This window comes from Seriola dumerili, unplaced genomic scaffold, assembly GCF_002260705.1.
Source record: "Seriola dumerili isolate Sdu_G_001 unplaced genomic scaffold, Sdu_1.0 BDQW01000236.1, whole genome shotgun sequence".
NCBI lineage: Eukaryota > Metazoa > Chordata > Actinopteri > Carangiformes > Carangidae > Seriola > Seriola dumerili.
This window is the reverse complement of record NW_019174491.1, coordinates 445658-462319: the sequence shown is the minus strand read 5'-3', so window position 1 is coordinate 462319 and position 16662 is coordinate 445658. Positions and strand designations below refer to the sequence as shown.

General features: G+C 40.6%; 1 protein-coding gene across 1 annotated transcript in view; it reads left to right on the top strand.

Moving 5' to 3' along the window:
• The window catches only part of eps8 (epidermal growth factor receptor pathway substrate 8), a 34148-nt gene continuing 17486 nt past the window's right edge, over window positions 1–16662 (top strand). The window contains exons 1-3 of the mRNA XM_022755824.1: window positions 1–184; window positions 13699–13786; window positions 15486–15553. Of these exons, the coding sequence (XP_022611545.1) occupies window positions 13722–13786; window positions 15486–15553 (133 nt within the window). The 5' untranslated portion in view covers window positions 1–184; window positions 13699–13721. The remainder of the gene's footprint in view (window positions 185–13698; window positions 13787–15485; window positions 15554–16662) is intronic.

Sequence of the window (16662 nt, the reverse complement as noted above, 5' to 3'; positions counted from 1 at the left end):
TCCGAGTCACATCCCGCGGAGCTGAGCCGCTAAAGAAAAACTTCTGTGTCCGAACCAGAGTTCAGTTTTGTCGGATACAAAGAGTCCGGAGGAGCCGCTGAAAACCTGGAGATATCAGCTTGTTTTATGTGTGCCATGTTTTTCTAACGATAAACGGATTATTGGATGAAGCCCTTACCTGCAGGTAAGACTGTTATAATGATTCAACAGGGCACTTCACATTCCTCCCTCAGCTCCACCCGGAGACAAACGTGTCTGTCGGTTACATGAACCGGGGGCTCATTATAAAAAGGGGTGGGGGTCTCTAATTATCTAATTATCCGGGGCATTATAAATATATTATGATTTTATCAGATTCTTCGTGGTGACGTTCAACCTTAACAGAAAATGCCAATGCACACCGAAGCAACTTGATCTGCCCTTCTGCTCTGTGGAAGGAAAGGTAGCCCTGCGGTGTAGTAAGCGGAGAACACCCGCACCAGACTGCGTTGGAAATCTTAGATTACTTAATGCTGTAGCTATTTACAGACAAGTACACATGAGATTACCAGATTTAACGCAGTGTTAGTGTCTTGTTGTTAATTCGGCATGTTCGTATCACACCACAAATATGTTAAATTAATGTAAATTGAACTTTTATGACCACTTCACGTGTTATTTCTTACGTGTTCTTACCGAAATTAATGTCACATCGCGGTGGGCGACACTGAGTGTTGTGAACCAAAACCAAGTTTTCCTAAATAATTTATTCAAGCCTAACCGTCAAGCAGTGGATCACAAATATGCCGAAATGAACAGCACCACCTAACACAGCTCCTAATGACCCATTTGAAGTCTAATCCTACGTTTATACTTGATGAGACGCAAATTCACCTTAAATCGCCAGAATCTCTAATGGGATTTGGCGTGTTGTGTGTTAGTGGAAAATAACGGTTGTTGGCAGCTCCACGCTTCTTCTTCTCATAGTGACCCACAGTTTGTCCCTGAAAGAAAGAAATACCTGGATTTACCCGAATCAAAGACAAAAACAAGCTAGCCGAGCCGAGCCAGGCTAACGTAGCCGTACAGGTGTGTGAGGCGGCACCGTCAACAGGCGGTGTGTCCCCGGCTGTGTGTCCGGCGCTGCCCGGTGTGTCGGAGCCCTTTTGTTTGGTTTGGCCTGAATGGAGAGCGGTTGCCAGGGATGACAGAGATAGCTCGGCTCCTTATTGTTCCAGCCGGGGTTAGAGGAAGGTCTGCCCGGTGCTAGTTTATCTCTTTAAAACAAACAGCTCCTGTTGTCTTTGACTTCAACCGACATTTTGGACATTAACCGTTTAAGCTAGCAGCGGTCCCACCTGGTTTTAGCGGGAAAACACACGTAGCTCCTTGTACACTGTTCAATGATTCCTCCTCCTCAGAGCTGGGCCACATTAATATTTAGTGTAAAGTAAAAGAGGAGTGGACAGTGAGCTCCTGAGAGCAGGTGTAAAGGTGAACACATGAAGCAGCAGCTCATTAGATTTCCCTCCTGTGACCTCTCCAGGTAATTGGTGTTATGAGTCCAGGTCTCAGGTGAGATTACCTGGTCACTCCACGTACTCCACTGAACCTCATCTTGAGCTCTGCATCCTTTTACTTGAGACTCCTGTTACAGAAATGATGTTTTTACTTTACTTTACTTTATATTTCTAAACTTTAAAAAGCTCAGCGAGTCATTTTGACAACTATTAAAATGATTCAAAGACATTTCTGACATCACAAAGACTGGCTCACTGAACAGGCCTACAGGACTCTGGTCCAGGTGTGTCTCTGCAGCAGGAGCAGCTTGGGACCAGGATCGGTCAGCGTCTCTAAGTGACTCCTAAACCGTCTTGTTTTTAAACTCAGGTGTGTTTGATGTGAGCTGGAGGTGCATTATGGGAAATCAGTGAATCTGAACTTTGATGTTTTAATTCTGAATGTTGAACTTCCTCTGAGTATTAGCAGCAATTAGTCAGTGTTACTCTGAACAGTGCTTCATGTCACTGGTAGCTGTTTTATCTGGAGGTCAAAGGTCGTCAGGCTCTTAGAAACCCACATCTGCATGTTGAACCCTCGAAGGACCTTTGAGCCGAGTGTGTTGTGTAACCGTCGCTGTTTTTCTGTGGCTTCGTCCCATTTGAAGAGTTTCCTGTTGGAGTCAGGCAGTGGAGGATTAAAGTCCACAGCTGGTCCTGGATCTGTTTTCTGTTGGGACTCTGGTCTTCGTGGGAACCATGGGTCCAGCTGCTGTGGTCCAGACTATTTCTGGATGTTTCCCAGCTCTCAGGCTCTCTGCTGGGGACGTTTTATTTCTGTAGGAACCTCTGATGGAGGAAACGTTCACATGTTTCCTGAACAGAAAAGTTCTGAGTTCAGAGGAAACAAAACTTATTCTGCAGCTAATTTTCTAATCAAATGATCATTTTAGTCATTTAACTAAGTAAAAAACCAAAGATCAGTTTGTCAGATGTGAAGGTTCTTGATTCTTTGTTTGTCAAACTCGACAGTAAACTGAAGATCTTTCAGTTTGAAAAAAAAACCAACCACACCATAGTAAAAATAAAATACAATATATATCTCATTGCATAGAACATAGATGTTAGAACATATTTTGTCCCAGTTAAACCACAAGAGATCATTATTCTTATTGTTGTTTTTCCTATATTTTTAAGTATTATTATTATCATTGTTATTTTTTATAGTTTTCTATCTGTCCTTAAGTTAAAGAAAAAGAAAAAGAACATATCACAAACAAGATGAGTGGAAAGAAAAAAGAAAAGATAAGACAAAAAACTAAAGAAAACAAAACCAAAAATACAAAAGAGAAAACCCAAAAGGAAAAGAAAAAGTAAATAACACAGAGTAAAGAAATAAATCAATTAAAATTATTTTCCACTACAGGTAATCTGCTCCAGTATCTTGGAATAAGTCCAGGGTCAAAGGTTAAATCTAAAAAAAATGAATGAGAAGTCACTTATCAGATTGTATTTAAAGAGCAGAGGCGTCACTCTGATTATTTTAATTATTTATTTCTTCGTTTTCTCTGTAAAAAATAAGAAATGGTGAAAAAACATCCGTCATGTTTTCCCACACTGACTGTTAACGTGGCGTCTCCTGGGAGCTGCTGCTGTTTGTGTGTGATGTCGGTTACTGTGACAACAGGGTGATGTAACCGTACCTGCCAGGTGTTGCCATGGTCTGTCGGAGCAGCCCGTGTTGAATTGTGGGATAGAAACCGGAAACTGGAGATGATTAGTTTTGACAGGAGTCAAGTGTCACACTGAAACTCAATCAATCAATCAATCAATCAATCAAAGTTTATTGGTCTGGCACCTTTCATACAGGTTCATGTTTCAGATTTTTTTAGTAAGTATCTAATTTCTACACTTACATATATTTTTATATTTATTTTTTTAATGATTTTTTAAAATAGATTTTTAATTTCTTTTAATATTTATAATTTCAAATTTTTTTAAAATTATAATTTATCAGTTTTATTTTGCAATTATAATTTTATCATTTTTTAAATCATTTTTTAAAATATTTTTTGTAAATTCTTTTAAAATAATATTTAAAATTATTATTTTTAATTTTTTTTTTACTTCCAATTTTTTCTCAAGAGAGATTGATTGATTGATTTATTGATCAGTGAGGTGCTGAGTGTTTGACCTTTGACCGGTAGGAACCATGTGGTCCTGAAAGCAGCAGGAGGAAACATCAAAGGTTCACAGGGTTTAGTGACATTTTAATAAGAGACTGTTTGTTAATCCTGTGTGTGTGTGTGTGTGTGTGTGTGTGTGTGTGTGTGTGTGTGTGTGTGTGTGTGTGTGTGTGTGTGTGCGTGCGTGCATGCATTATCACTGTGTTGTTTTCTCTTCTAATCTTCCTGGTCAGCTGCTCAGTGTCTTTACAGAAGAGACTGATGAAGACAAACTGAGATCAAACCACAGCAGACCTTCACACTGAGGGTCACATGGTGGAGGTTCTGGTTCTGACCCTGTAGCTCATGGACCAGGTCTGAAACCTGAAAACCAAAACGTCCTTATCAATAAAGTTATTAAATTCAATATGAGACAGAAGCTTCTCCTGCAGGTTGTTGGTTCGCTCATTAAAACATTTGAACCTTTGAGTAGAGCTAATTAAATATTAATTACATCATTGATTGACAGATAAATAACTGACAGCTGTTTCAGTGATTGATTGATTGATTATTTGTCTCAGAGGTTTGAGTTTCTCAGTTCTGACAGTTTTCTGATTTTCTTTGATGGTAAAATGAACATTATTTTGAAGTGTTGGTCAGACAGGACAAGACACTTCCTGTAGTCGATCTTCTTAAAACCCGGTCAAAGCAAACATTTAACAATCACGTATTTCATAGTTTCCATAGGAACCAGTTCTTCTGAAACTCGTCTGATCAGCTGATCAGCTGTTTATCACTGACTGAACTGAGATAAAGATTCAGGAAACATTATGTTTATAATGATGTCATAAAGTGTGTGTGTGTGTGTGTGTGTGTGTGTGTGTGTGTGTCGGGCTCATTAAATCTGGATTAATCAGATTATTTAAAGGAATTCAGTTTGATCTTCTGACCTGAAGTCAGTTTGTTCACAGACTGAGTTACAGTATCTGGAGGTTATTGATCATGTACAGAGGCCGATAAGTGATCAGTGACAGTTATTGACCATCGGGTGGTCGGTATGATGTCATGTGTGTTTGTGTGTTTTCATGCTGCTTCGCTGCAGAAATAATTTGCTCCTGTGGGACAATAAAGATCTGAAGTGATCGATTGTTAAAATAGTTGCAGATAAACTTTATGACAATTATCTAATCAATTAATCAACTAATTGGTCGATCATTTCAGCTGTAGTCACATGGACTGAATGTAAAGTTATGAACTTTACAATTACACTAGAACAAAAAGAACAGACAACAACATGTTTACTGTTTAATGAGTGATCATTTTATTGATTGATTGATTGACTGATTGATTGATTGATTAATTAATTTTTTTAGGTTTAATTAAATCCAAATATTTTCTATATTTGCTGCTTTCCTTTCAAAGTAAAGTGAATATTGTTATTTTTGTTGGTTGGAGAAAACTGATGTTTTATCGACCTGATGATTAATGGATCAATGATTAATCAATAATCGTTAGCTGCAGTCTTAGTGAACATTAACAGCGGATGATTAGTGACAGATACATGATTGTGGAGTGGAACCAAGTCCAGGTCCCTGAGGAGCCAGGAGAAGCTCCTGGTATCAAACCAGCAGCAGGTGGGGGTCGGGACGTGACCTCTGACCTCTGACCTCTGTGTTGTATGTACTGAAGGGAAAAGGCAGTAATGAAGTTTTATTGTATTTGAAGTCTATGGTCAAATTAATAAAACAGGAAGTTCCACAGCTTCAGCTGAGGTCTGAGCAGAAGCAGGTCTCTGTAGTAGACAGAGCTAGACAAGCCCCGCCCCCTGCCCCTCCCCCACCTGTCCCTAACGAGTCATTAATTAGAGGCTTAAACACGTCAGTCGTGCAGAATGACAAGCTGCTGCAGCAAATCCAGGACCTGCAGAGACCTGGATCCTCCGTAATCTGTCACACATGAGGCACAGATCCTCGTCAGGGACGGAGGACTGAGGTCTGCACTCACCTGTGGACGCTACACACAGGTAGGCTCCCTGCTTCCTGTCGGGTCAGCTGCGGCTGTTTTTAGATTCTAGACTCAGTCTGTCGCAGCTCAGTATTTCAAAATAAAAGTCCTGAAGTGGTTGTTTATTCTGGTGTTTTTCAGAGCCGAGAGGAATCGACAGTAAGAATAACCTGAAGCTGGTGGTTGTGTTCATGTTGCGGTTGTGATATCAGGTATCAGGCTGTTCTCTGGTTGTTTCCTGTTGTTGTTCTGGACTTGTGTCTGCTGTGGTGAAGCTTCTATAATCTACATTTCTACATGAACTGTGGGTCTGTGTCTGTGACAAGAGGCTCTTCTCTCTGTCCACCTCTGAAGCCTCTCAGCCTCTTTTTGCCCCTTGTGTCGGTTTGGCGGCACATTTCCTGTTTGGTTCAGTCTCTGTGTTTTCAGAATAAAAGCTGTGAAGAGTCTCTGTGCTCTGGAGTGTCAGATGTTTCCATCAGCGAACAGGAGAGAGAGAGAGAGAGAGAGAGAGAGAGAGAGAGAGACCGGAGATAAACAGCTGTTTGATCACAGATCACAGACAGATTATACGCTGAGGTTACAGCTAATAGATAGATAGATAGATAGATAGATAGATTACTTTATTAATGTTATAGAAGCTTTAAATACAAAGACAAAAGACATGATTCAAGTGAACAGCTGGATGATGGAAACAAAACACTTCCTACTCCTTTTTTTACTGATGTTTAACTCCAAAGTCTTTTAGGTCAAAATGTTAAACATAAAAAAGCCTTTTTCAGCCCTGAGTTGTGTCTGCAGGTGTTCAGACCTGATCACAGTAGGACAGAGGAGCCTGTGGCCTGAGAGACAAAACCCAGGGGAAAAAAAGAGAGACAGTAAAACAGCTGTAACTGCTTCTAAGTTCATTGCTCAGAGATAAAGACTGAAACTTATTTATCAGCTCTCAGGTGTTCACCTGTTGATGCAGGTGATCAGAATCATCATCAGTGATGTCATAAAGGACGACCTCTGTGTCACGTCGGCTTGTTTCTGTCCCGTCGTCCAGCTCCAGACTGGACGGAGTTATTTTTAGTTTTCCTGAAGTGACTGTGTCGTAAACTGTGTGTGTGTGTGTGTGTGTGTGTGTGTGTGTGTGTGTGTGTGTGTGTGTGTACTGTAGGTTTTTACAAACAGGAAGTTAGTGTTCATCAGAGAAAAGACTGAAACTGACGATCAGATATTTTAGAGACATTTGTCCCTTTAATTTAATAAATGGATAAAACCAATAAAACAATGAAAGGAATATAGCACATCAAACATAAAGCCAACATATGTCACAGCTTCAGTTTGTTTTGTTCCTGTTGTGATGAAAGCTGACATGGGAATAAAAATGAAATTAGATTAATTCCTGATTTTATAATCATTTCATTACATTTCTCAGAAGTAGCTGTGACTCAGTGAGTGAGTGAATTTTATCTTCTGATTTATGTTTCTCAAAGTAAAGGTTTGAATGTGATTAGTGTTATATTTATTTATTTATATTTTATTTACACCTTTGCTTTAACTCGTATAATATCATCTGTTTAGTTTAAATGACTAACATCAGTCATTTCTCAGTCGCCTCCAGTTCTTTGTGATGATGAAATCCTCCCTCTGTATCACCGGAGTTTCGTCACAGGGGAATTAAAGAGGCCGTTTCTCGACCCTCAGCAGTTTGAGGATTATTCTGGATTATTATTATTAGCCTCTGTTAACGAGCCGTCGCTCCGTCGCTGCCTCTCAGAGAGCAGCTGAAACACGGAGCAGAAACAGTTTGAGATCAGGTCACATCGTGAACATGTGCTGCTGAGTCCAGTGTCAGAGCAGTGGGATTAAAGTCAATAACCAGAGTCAGTGGATGGATTAAACACAGCCGGAGGTGATGGAGCTCCCACTGTAATCTGAATTAATCAAACTGTCAGCAGCTGTAACCGACCTGATCGCTCTTTATCATCTGACGCTCAACAGATCTCACCAACAGGCTGGAAGAGCAGGGAAACCTGCTCCACATCTCTGTGGCTAACCTAGTTTAGCATAAAGACAGGACGCAGGGGAGACTGTTAGCCTAGCTTAGCATAAAGACAGGAAGCAGGGGAGACTGTTAGCCTAGCTTAGCATAAAGACAGGAAGCAGGGGAGACTGTTGGCCTAGTTTAGCATAAAGACAGGATGTAGGGGAAACTGTTAGCCTAGCTTAGCATAAAGACAGGAAGCAGGGGGAGACTGTTAGCCTAGCTTAGCATAAAGACAGGAAGTAGGGGAAGCTGTTTGCCGAGCTTAGCATAAAGACAAGAAGCAGGGGGAAACTGTTAGCCTGGTGTAACATATAGACAGGAAGTGAGAGAAACTGTTAGCCTAGCTTAGCACAAAGATGGGAACCGGGGGGGAAACTTAGATTGGTGTAACATAAAGACAGGAAACAGGATCTGTACTGGTCTCAGAAGGTCTGTACTGGTCTCAGCAGCAGAAACTCTGTACTGGTCTCAGAGGGTCTGTACTGGTCTCAGAGGGTCTACAGTAGAGCTGATCCAGTATGTAGGTTACAGTGAGATAAATGAGAACCAGGTCCCAGCAGAGACGCGTGGCCTCGATCTTGTCGGGGAATCAGAGACAATTAATCAATCCACACACACAGAGGCTGCTCTCATTATCTCACTCATTAACACAGTCACATGTTTCACACCATCATTAAACCAGAACCACAGGAAGGTTTCCACAGTCCACCAACACCAGACTCTGTTAGACCTGCGGGTCTGAGTGGACCAGAAGTGGACTTCACCCTTTAAACTTTTCATTATGTGAAACAAGGAAGTCACAGCGCTCAGATTAAAAATCATTTTTAAATGAACTTCAGTGTTCATTTTTAGCCAGTGGAACTCAGTCTGAGGTCAGAGTTGATCATTATGGCGGGAAAAAAAATTGCATAGCGTTGCATCAAAAGAGTCGACAACATGAAAATGTCGACCGCAGATTTACACTCCTCCATGTTCATCACGTCCACAGCTGCAGCGACACGTCCATGTAGCAGCTACTGCAGGAAGCACCAGAGTCAGTCAGTACACTGACGACAGCATCCAACATGGCCGCCCCAACGTGACAAAACAACAAACAACTGAAGGAACAACATTAGCAACGTTAGCTTAGCTACAGAGAATAAATCAAACCTTTAAACTTATTATGATGCTGCACTTTTTAACTTTAGAGAAACAGAGGTCACTGGAGGACATGAGTCATTTCAACCAATCAGGACTCAGTCTGAACATGAGGTTTAAATATAATGTTCATATCTGTTTAACTTACTGAAGAATCAGATTTTTTTATGTTACTTTTTTTGGACAATAAACATTTATCTCTTCTATATTCTATATTTGGTGCTTTTGTATGTTTGTATTTAAAGCCATAAATTTGACTTAACTGGAGTTTAAATTCATAAATCAGAGAATATAGTTATATTTGCATCATCTCTGTGAGGACGGAGAGAATTAAGAAGTGTGGGAGGTGTTTCAGAGAACAATCATTTTTATGTTCCTCTCATTTATTTATTTGGCTCCTAGAAACATGTTGATGGTTCAGTCTTACACGACGTTTCCCAGTAGCCTTTATTCAGGAGGAGGAAAGTAGGGATTAGGTGTGTGTGTGTGTGTGTGTGTGTGTGTGTGTGTGTGTGTGTGTGTGTGTGTGTGTGTGTGTGTGTGTGGACCACATGGATGTAAATCTTCTTATCAATCCTCTTTACTTTCCTCTGTCGGACACTGACAGAGACTCTGCTGCTTTGTCTCTGATACTGAAGCTCCGACAGACGTTACAACATTTCACATTCACTGTAACTTAATTTAATAATGTGTATTTTATTATGAAATCCAGGTGTGGTGTGGTCTGAGGAGTGATACGTTCTGTGGCCGTCGGTTGTTGTGTTCACATCAGTTCCTCTGGTGACTCATTAACAGTTTGTTTGAGCTGCAGTTAGACTTTAACAGTTATATTTAGCCTCACCTGTTTGATTAAACATGAAACACTCAGACCGTTTGTGAGTCTGTGACTTTACTGTGATTTGATTAAACAAAGTGTTTCATCTCAAAAACAAATGATTGAACCAGGAAGCAGGGAGACTTCACCTGCAGCTCCATTAATACCAGCTCACCTGGAGGGAACAGAAACAGTGGTCAGTGTATGTTTACCATCACCACACCTTCCTTTGTTAACGCAGGGCGCTGTGGTCACATGGGCTCTTACCTGGTCAGGTGGGCCTGCTTCTGTGTGACTCATAGGTCGGTATACACAGGTGTGACATGTGCTTTATTTGGAGCCTTCGGTTCAGGATGTGAGTGGGTGTGTCCTTGTTTCCTTGTTCAATCGTTTTTTCTTAAAATCAGATTTAAAAAGTCATAAACGAATGAGCAGCTGTTCTGATACATGTACAAACTGTTTTAAAGGAAACATCAAACATTTTGATTCTCACTTCTTAAACCTGAAGATTTGTTGCTTTTATTGGTCTTAGATTTTAGTGAATTGACAAAAGAACAGGTTTGATGAAGTGACTTTTCGCTCCAGAGTTTTATATCAGACGAAGTTTCACAGAGCAAATGATTCACTGAGAAAACGCTGAGTTAATGAATGTCCCTTCAGAAAAGTAAAAGTTCACAGTGTGTTTGTGAACAGACGTTAATCGGCGTCGGTGTGTGTTCTGTTTGTCCTCTGCTGTGTTTGATCTGGATGACATCAGAGGTCACATGACTCCACCTGTCTTATCTGTGTCAGCCGGGCAGAGTAAACACACGTCGCGTTTCACGCTCTGAGCTGAATGTGAAGCAGCTCGCTGCAGATGGTGGAGGTCTGTGTTACTATGGAAACGCCTCACAGCCCGTCTCAGTGGGAATGCGGTTGTCACACAAACACACAGTCAGCTGTTTGGTGTTGTCATGGCAACTGACATTTCGTTGAAGTGCAGTTGCAAATGTGTATAGATTTACCTGCACACTGTCCTTCAGAGGCTCCTGTGTAAATGTGAGATTCACTGTCCTTCAGTTACATGGGAATTTACAGTGTGTGCTGTTCATGAGCCTCAGTTATGACACATTTAATTTTATATGTCAGTATGTGAATTTGTGATGCATCCCATGGACACAAATATACATTATACAGGGTTTCCCACAGGGTGAGAGTTTACCTGTGGTGGCTAGGTGTGTGACAGAGACTGATGGAGGTTAGAGGGGGAGAGTGTAACTGGTTATTATCTGTAGCTACAATTTACAGATGTCCCCTAAACACCTCACTTGCAAACCGGTAGACGTTACTTTATACAGATGTCTCGTAAACACCTCACTTACAGGCTATTGGTAGACACTATAATTTACCGATGTTCCCTAAACGCCTCGCCTGCAGACAGTAGACCCAGCTGCACAGAGAAGCTTCTGGTTAGTTTGAAGAGTGAAATAAAGTTCTAATGTAAAATTAACCTGAGAGGAAACAGTGATTTTACCTGGACAGAGAGCAGTGATGTCACAGCTCTAACAGGTGTACATGTTACACACCTGCTGCATCATATCAGATGGTGTCATTGGACACACCTGCTGGACACATCACACACGTCATCATGTAGTCAAGGTTAAACCAGACTGTGTTGACAGAAGTGAACACACACACACACACACACACACACACACACACACACACACACACACCTGTTCCTGTGTGGAGGAGAAACAGCTGACGAATCTCTGTCATTATGACTTTTTTAAGGGTTGGAAATATTTCATAATTTACTTAGTAATTAATCAATCAATCAATCAATCGTTTGTTGGGGACTGTTTTCAGCGGCGGATGAATCCACATTAGGCGCCGTAGTGAGTGCTGAGGTACCGTGTGGATCAGGAATCAGATATCACAGTCTGTGAGCAGGAGACACTGATGATGGTTACATGATAAGATAATAGGATGTTATCAGAGTGGGAGGAGTCAAAGGAGACACTTCCTGTTGGACTGTGTGTTATCATCAGATAAATCCAGGAAGTGTTTCTCTTCCTGTGCTGTCAATCAGGAAGTGTACTGTACAGGTGAGACTCCACCCAGGACAAACAGGTGATAAAGAGCGGATCTCTCTGTGACTCATGTGACATCTATAGGTGTGACCTTTGACCTCTGCAGTCAGTCTGAAGTGAAGTGTGTGTGTGTGTGTGTGTGTGTGTGTGTGTGTGTGTGTGTGTGTGTGTGTGTGTCTGTGTGTGTGTGTGTCTGTGTGTGTGTGTGTGTGTGTGTGTGGCAGTGATCACCTAAAGCTTCATTCTGAGGATGAGTCTGTTGGACGACTGATGACTGCGTCGGACGGGCTGTGTTTTATTTTGAAAGGTCAGCTGGGAGGAAATGTCGCACTCACTGTCTCGCTGCAGATTAAAGTTTAGAAAGATTTAAAGCAGAGAAGAAGAGCGAGTGCTGACACGTGATGAGCTGGGAGCAGCGTTTATTAATCGATTATCAGTAATTCATGGTGTGAACTGTTCGACTGCAGCTGAATCAGAATTTGACAGATGTTTATTGTTAATCCAGATGTTTGTGAAACAGCTGTTCTGCTGGTTCTGGTGGTTTTTGTCAGACCCAGTTCTTGCTCAGACAGTAACGAGCCTGAGCTTCTTCCTCCCCGAGCGTCGCCTCACAGGTTGTCACTGCAGTGTCGTCGTCATGGATACCGGGTCCAAGATGGAGTCCCGGCTGAATAAAACATGGCGTCCTGGGAAAAGTAATCACACGTGTGTGACTCTGAGCTGCTCCTGGATCAGCCCTCAGCCTCTTTTGTTGCTGCTCTTTTCATTTCTCTGCTGCTGCTGCTCAGACGTTTAATGATCTGTTAACGAGGCAGAGATGAGAACGACCTTTGACCCTGATCTGACTATCTGAAGAAGAACTCAGTGTCCTGATTCCTCATGTTTGGTTTCCACACAGTCAGGATTTACTGGAACTACAGTACAACATGTTCAGATACAAAAATACAGAAGGAAATAAAACTGGAGCCGTCTGGAAATATTTCAGTATTTATCCATTTTAATCGGACTTTAATTTACTCTGTGTTGTGTCTCATTCCCAGTTCTTTTTAAACATTTTCTCTTTTACTCTTTTCCATGATGAAAATGTCTTGGACAATTTCCAGCCACTGCAATTTTACCCATCAATCTATAATCAATAATCCATAAAGTGAAAACGTGTTTATCAAAAATGTTTTTTCTAATTTATTAAAAATCAAAAACTGAAATGTGATTTCATAAAGACTTCAGACTGTGTCAGGTGGATCCTGGTCTGATACAGATAGTGATTGATCGATCACTGATCACTGTGATATTGATGAGGCTGAAAGGTCGATGTGCTCTGAAGATCAGAGACTGAAAACACTGACTCAACTAAACTAAATTAAATTAAACTTAATTAAACTGAACTGATGATGAGGATGATGAAGATGCTGATGAGGATGATGAAGATGATGATGATGGTGATGATGATGATGATGGTGATGGTGAGGATGATGATGATGGTGATGAGGATGATGGCGATGATGATGATGATGATAATGATGGTGGTGATGATGAGGATGAGGATGATGATGGTGATGATGATGATGATGATGATGATGATGAAGATGATGATGATGGTGATGAGGATGATGGTGATGATGATGACGATGATGATGATGATGATGAAGATGATGATGATGGTGATGAGGATGATGGTGATGATGATGACGATGATGATGATGATGATGAAGATGATGATGATGGTGATGAGGATGATGGTGATGATGATGACGATGATGATGATGATGATGAAGATGATGATGATGGTGATGAGGATGATGGTGATGATGATGACGATGATGATGATGATGATGAAGATGATGATGATGGTGATGAGGATGATGGTGATGATGATGACGATGATGATGATGATGATGAAGATGATGATGATGGTGATGAGGATGATGGTGATGATGATGACGATGATGATGATGATGATGATGGTGATGATGATGATGCTGCTCTCTTCCAGCTGACGGTCCACTGTGAAGCAGCATGAACGGATATGAAGCTCCAGCTCTCGCCTCCGGCATCTTCAGCTCCTACAGCTCACACCTCAAGTCAGTTTCTCATGTTCATCCTCGTTTACCTTAAGTTGATTAGTCATCAGTGACATCATTAGTGATGTCATCAAGGTATTTTAACTGAATATTGAAGTTCAGATGTTTCTACCTCAAAAAACCGTCAAAACCTTATCGTCTTTAAATTAAAGGCATAGAGTCAGAGATGGTTTAAACACATTAAAATCACTCATATATTATAATTCATTAAATTAGACATTATTTTGTACATTTCCAAGATATTTAGCCCCTGAAAAATCCTAATACCTGCAGGAAACCCCTTAGAAATCAGTTTAATAACAATTTTATAACATCTAAATCATCTTTAATTAAATTAATTGTTATATTTTATTATAATTATATGAATTATTATAATTACATTACATTATTTCTTTAATGGATTTGATTGAATTAAGGAGGAAATCATGAACCTTTATGATTTCAAATGAAGGTGGTTTTATGGATTTAGTTTTTCAAATTAAAAGTCAAATGAAAGAGTCACTGCCCTGGTTTATGTTAAAGTTTTTCTGTTTTAATTTGAAGGTGACGTCTCGGTCAGGTGATGACAGGTGTAAAGCTACAACTGAGTCTGACTGATAAATACTGTTGCAGCTCAGTTTCTATCTAAGAAAGCCTTAAATTAATATTTAATGACAAGTGTCATTTAAGAAGCAGCTTCACTCTGAGGTGGAGGGGGGTCTGTCTCCCCCAGGAGGTGGACCTGAAGTAAAGGATGTAGTCTGGGTTCAGGTCTAAGTCTCTGAGTCCAGACTTTGGTTCCGAACAGACTCTGTGACCCAGTGAAACCTGACCCCCCCTCCTCCTGACACTCATTGATCCTCTCATTTAATCGCCTCTGATGATTTCCCAAAGTCAATGTGGCTTCAGGCTGCACACAATCAGGTCAGTGTACCGGAGAGGAGCTGATCCAGGAGCTGATCCAGCAGCTGGTCAATGACCCACACAGACGTTTGATCTGTGGCTGGTTCAACTTCAGCTGCGATACAAGAATAAATAAGAAGAACCACCTCCGTTTAAACAGGAGGTCAGAATGAAAGACAGCAGCAGGTGAAAATAAAAGGAAAAAACATCCTGAACATCAGAACCACACGTGTTTTTCTCTTATTTATCACTTATCTTTATTGATTTTGAACACTGCGCATCACTTTTCCACAGGAGAGTTACACAACTTTAAATAATGACGTTAATATGAAATTTTTCTTGTTGGATTTGACGAGGATATTTTGTTGTGTATCTTTTTGTATCTGGCGCATTTAAAACCAAAGATTTAAAGTTGAAGAGTTTCTGAAATTTCTGGAGAAACGTGTTTAAATGAAGTTGTGTTCAGAAACGTCAGGTCAGAGCTGCACCAATGAGCCGATAGATAAACGTCTGTTCGTCCTGACGCCGTGTCACGTGACACCATCAGGTCATGTGACTCCTCTGATGTGAGCGGTTTCCTCTGCGGCTTTAAATAATGAAGAGAACTGATCAGTCAGTTTTCAGTGTTTACAGTCTGTCGTTCACTCATTCATCTTTCATGTCGTCATCAGTCAGAACAGAGTGAACGTGTGAAAGTGTCACTGTTTAACCATTTTCTGACATTTTATAAACTAAAAGATGAAACTGGAGAAATGATCAGCAGATTAATCAATAATGAATATTAATAAATGTTTGTCTCTGTGTGTTTGTGTTGAAGTGGCCACGACTCTGAGTCTCCTGAGCCTCCGACAACTAAAGCCAAGTCCAGTGCCAAAGCTCTGTACGGTGAGTCCAGCTTTTATTTTGATAGAGTCATCAGATGTGGTTCGGTGTCATTATAAAACCAGCTGCAAACACACAAAAATCATCAGTTTATTAAACTATGTAAAACATTATAATACAGATATTAACCCTCACATACTGTTCATGTTTCTGCCTTCACAGTAAGAGCTCCCTCATAATAAGTGTCTGTAGTGAGTCTTGAACTACAGATCTATGTAGAAAGTATAAACAGCCTCTCTGACATTAATACATGGAGGATTAATCCTTAATTAATGTGTCAGAGCAGGGAGAGAGTATTTTTGAGGTTTTCATCACTGGTTTTTGGAGAAAAACATCTAGTGCACCGTCTGTCTGCTGCCATAACCTCAGTCAGTGAAGTGGCAGCTCAGGTGCCTTTATCATCTCCTGACCCAGATTCAGGCTAAAAGACATTTATGGTATTTTTACTGCTGTTAAATGTCAGAACAGGTCAAAGTTGACCTGAACAGTGTGTAAGGGTTAAACAGAATGTTATTATTCTTTATTCTCAGGTAATCAGCTCACACATCTGCAAAATGTTGAACATAAGAAACACAAAGTGCAGGACTTATTTTCATTCAGTGTATGAACGATAAAAAACACAAGTATATAAATGACTTCCTATAACACACAGTTTAAGTTTGGTAACTTGTTCCAGTTTGTTGGCTTGAAGCTGTAAACACAGTCCTCAGACCTGGATCTGGTCTGATAGACCACTAAGTAACCAACAGATGGTTTCGGCGGGAAACATCTGACCAATGACCATCAGAGTTCACTGAGGTCTAACTGTGATCTGGTTTCTCCTCGTGAACAGGATCAGAGGAAATTTATTTCCTCCGCTCGTCCTCCAAACAGAAAAAGAAAAGTCACAGTGAGCTGTGTGTGTGTGTGTGTGTGTGTGTGTGTGTGTGTGTGTGTGTGTGTGTGTGTGTGTGAACAGCTGGGTTTTTTCTTTGCTCTTTGGACATCAGATTCTTGTTCAGATGTTTTTAAATCAGTTTGAATCTGTGTTGAAACTGATCTGAGTTCAGTCCTTAGTCTTTAAATTAAATGTTATTACACACACACACACACACACACACACACACACACAT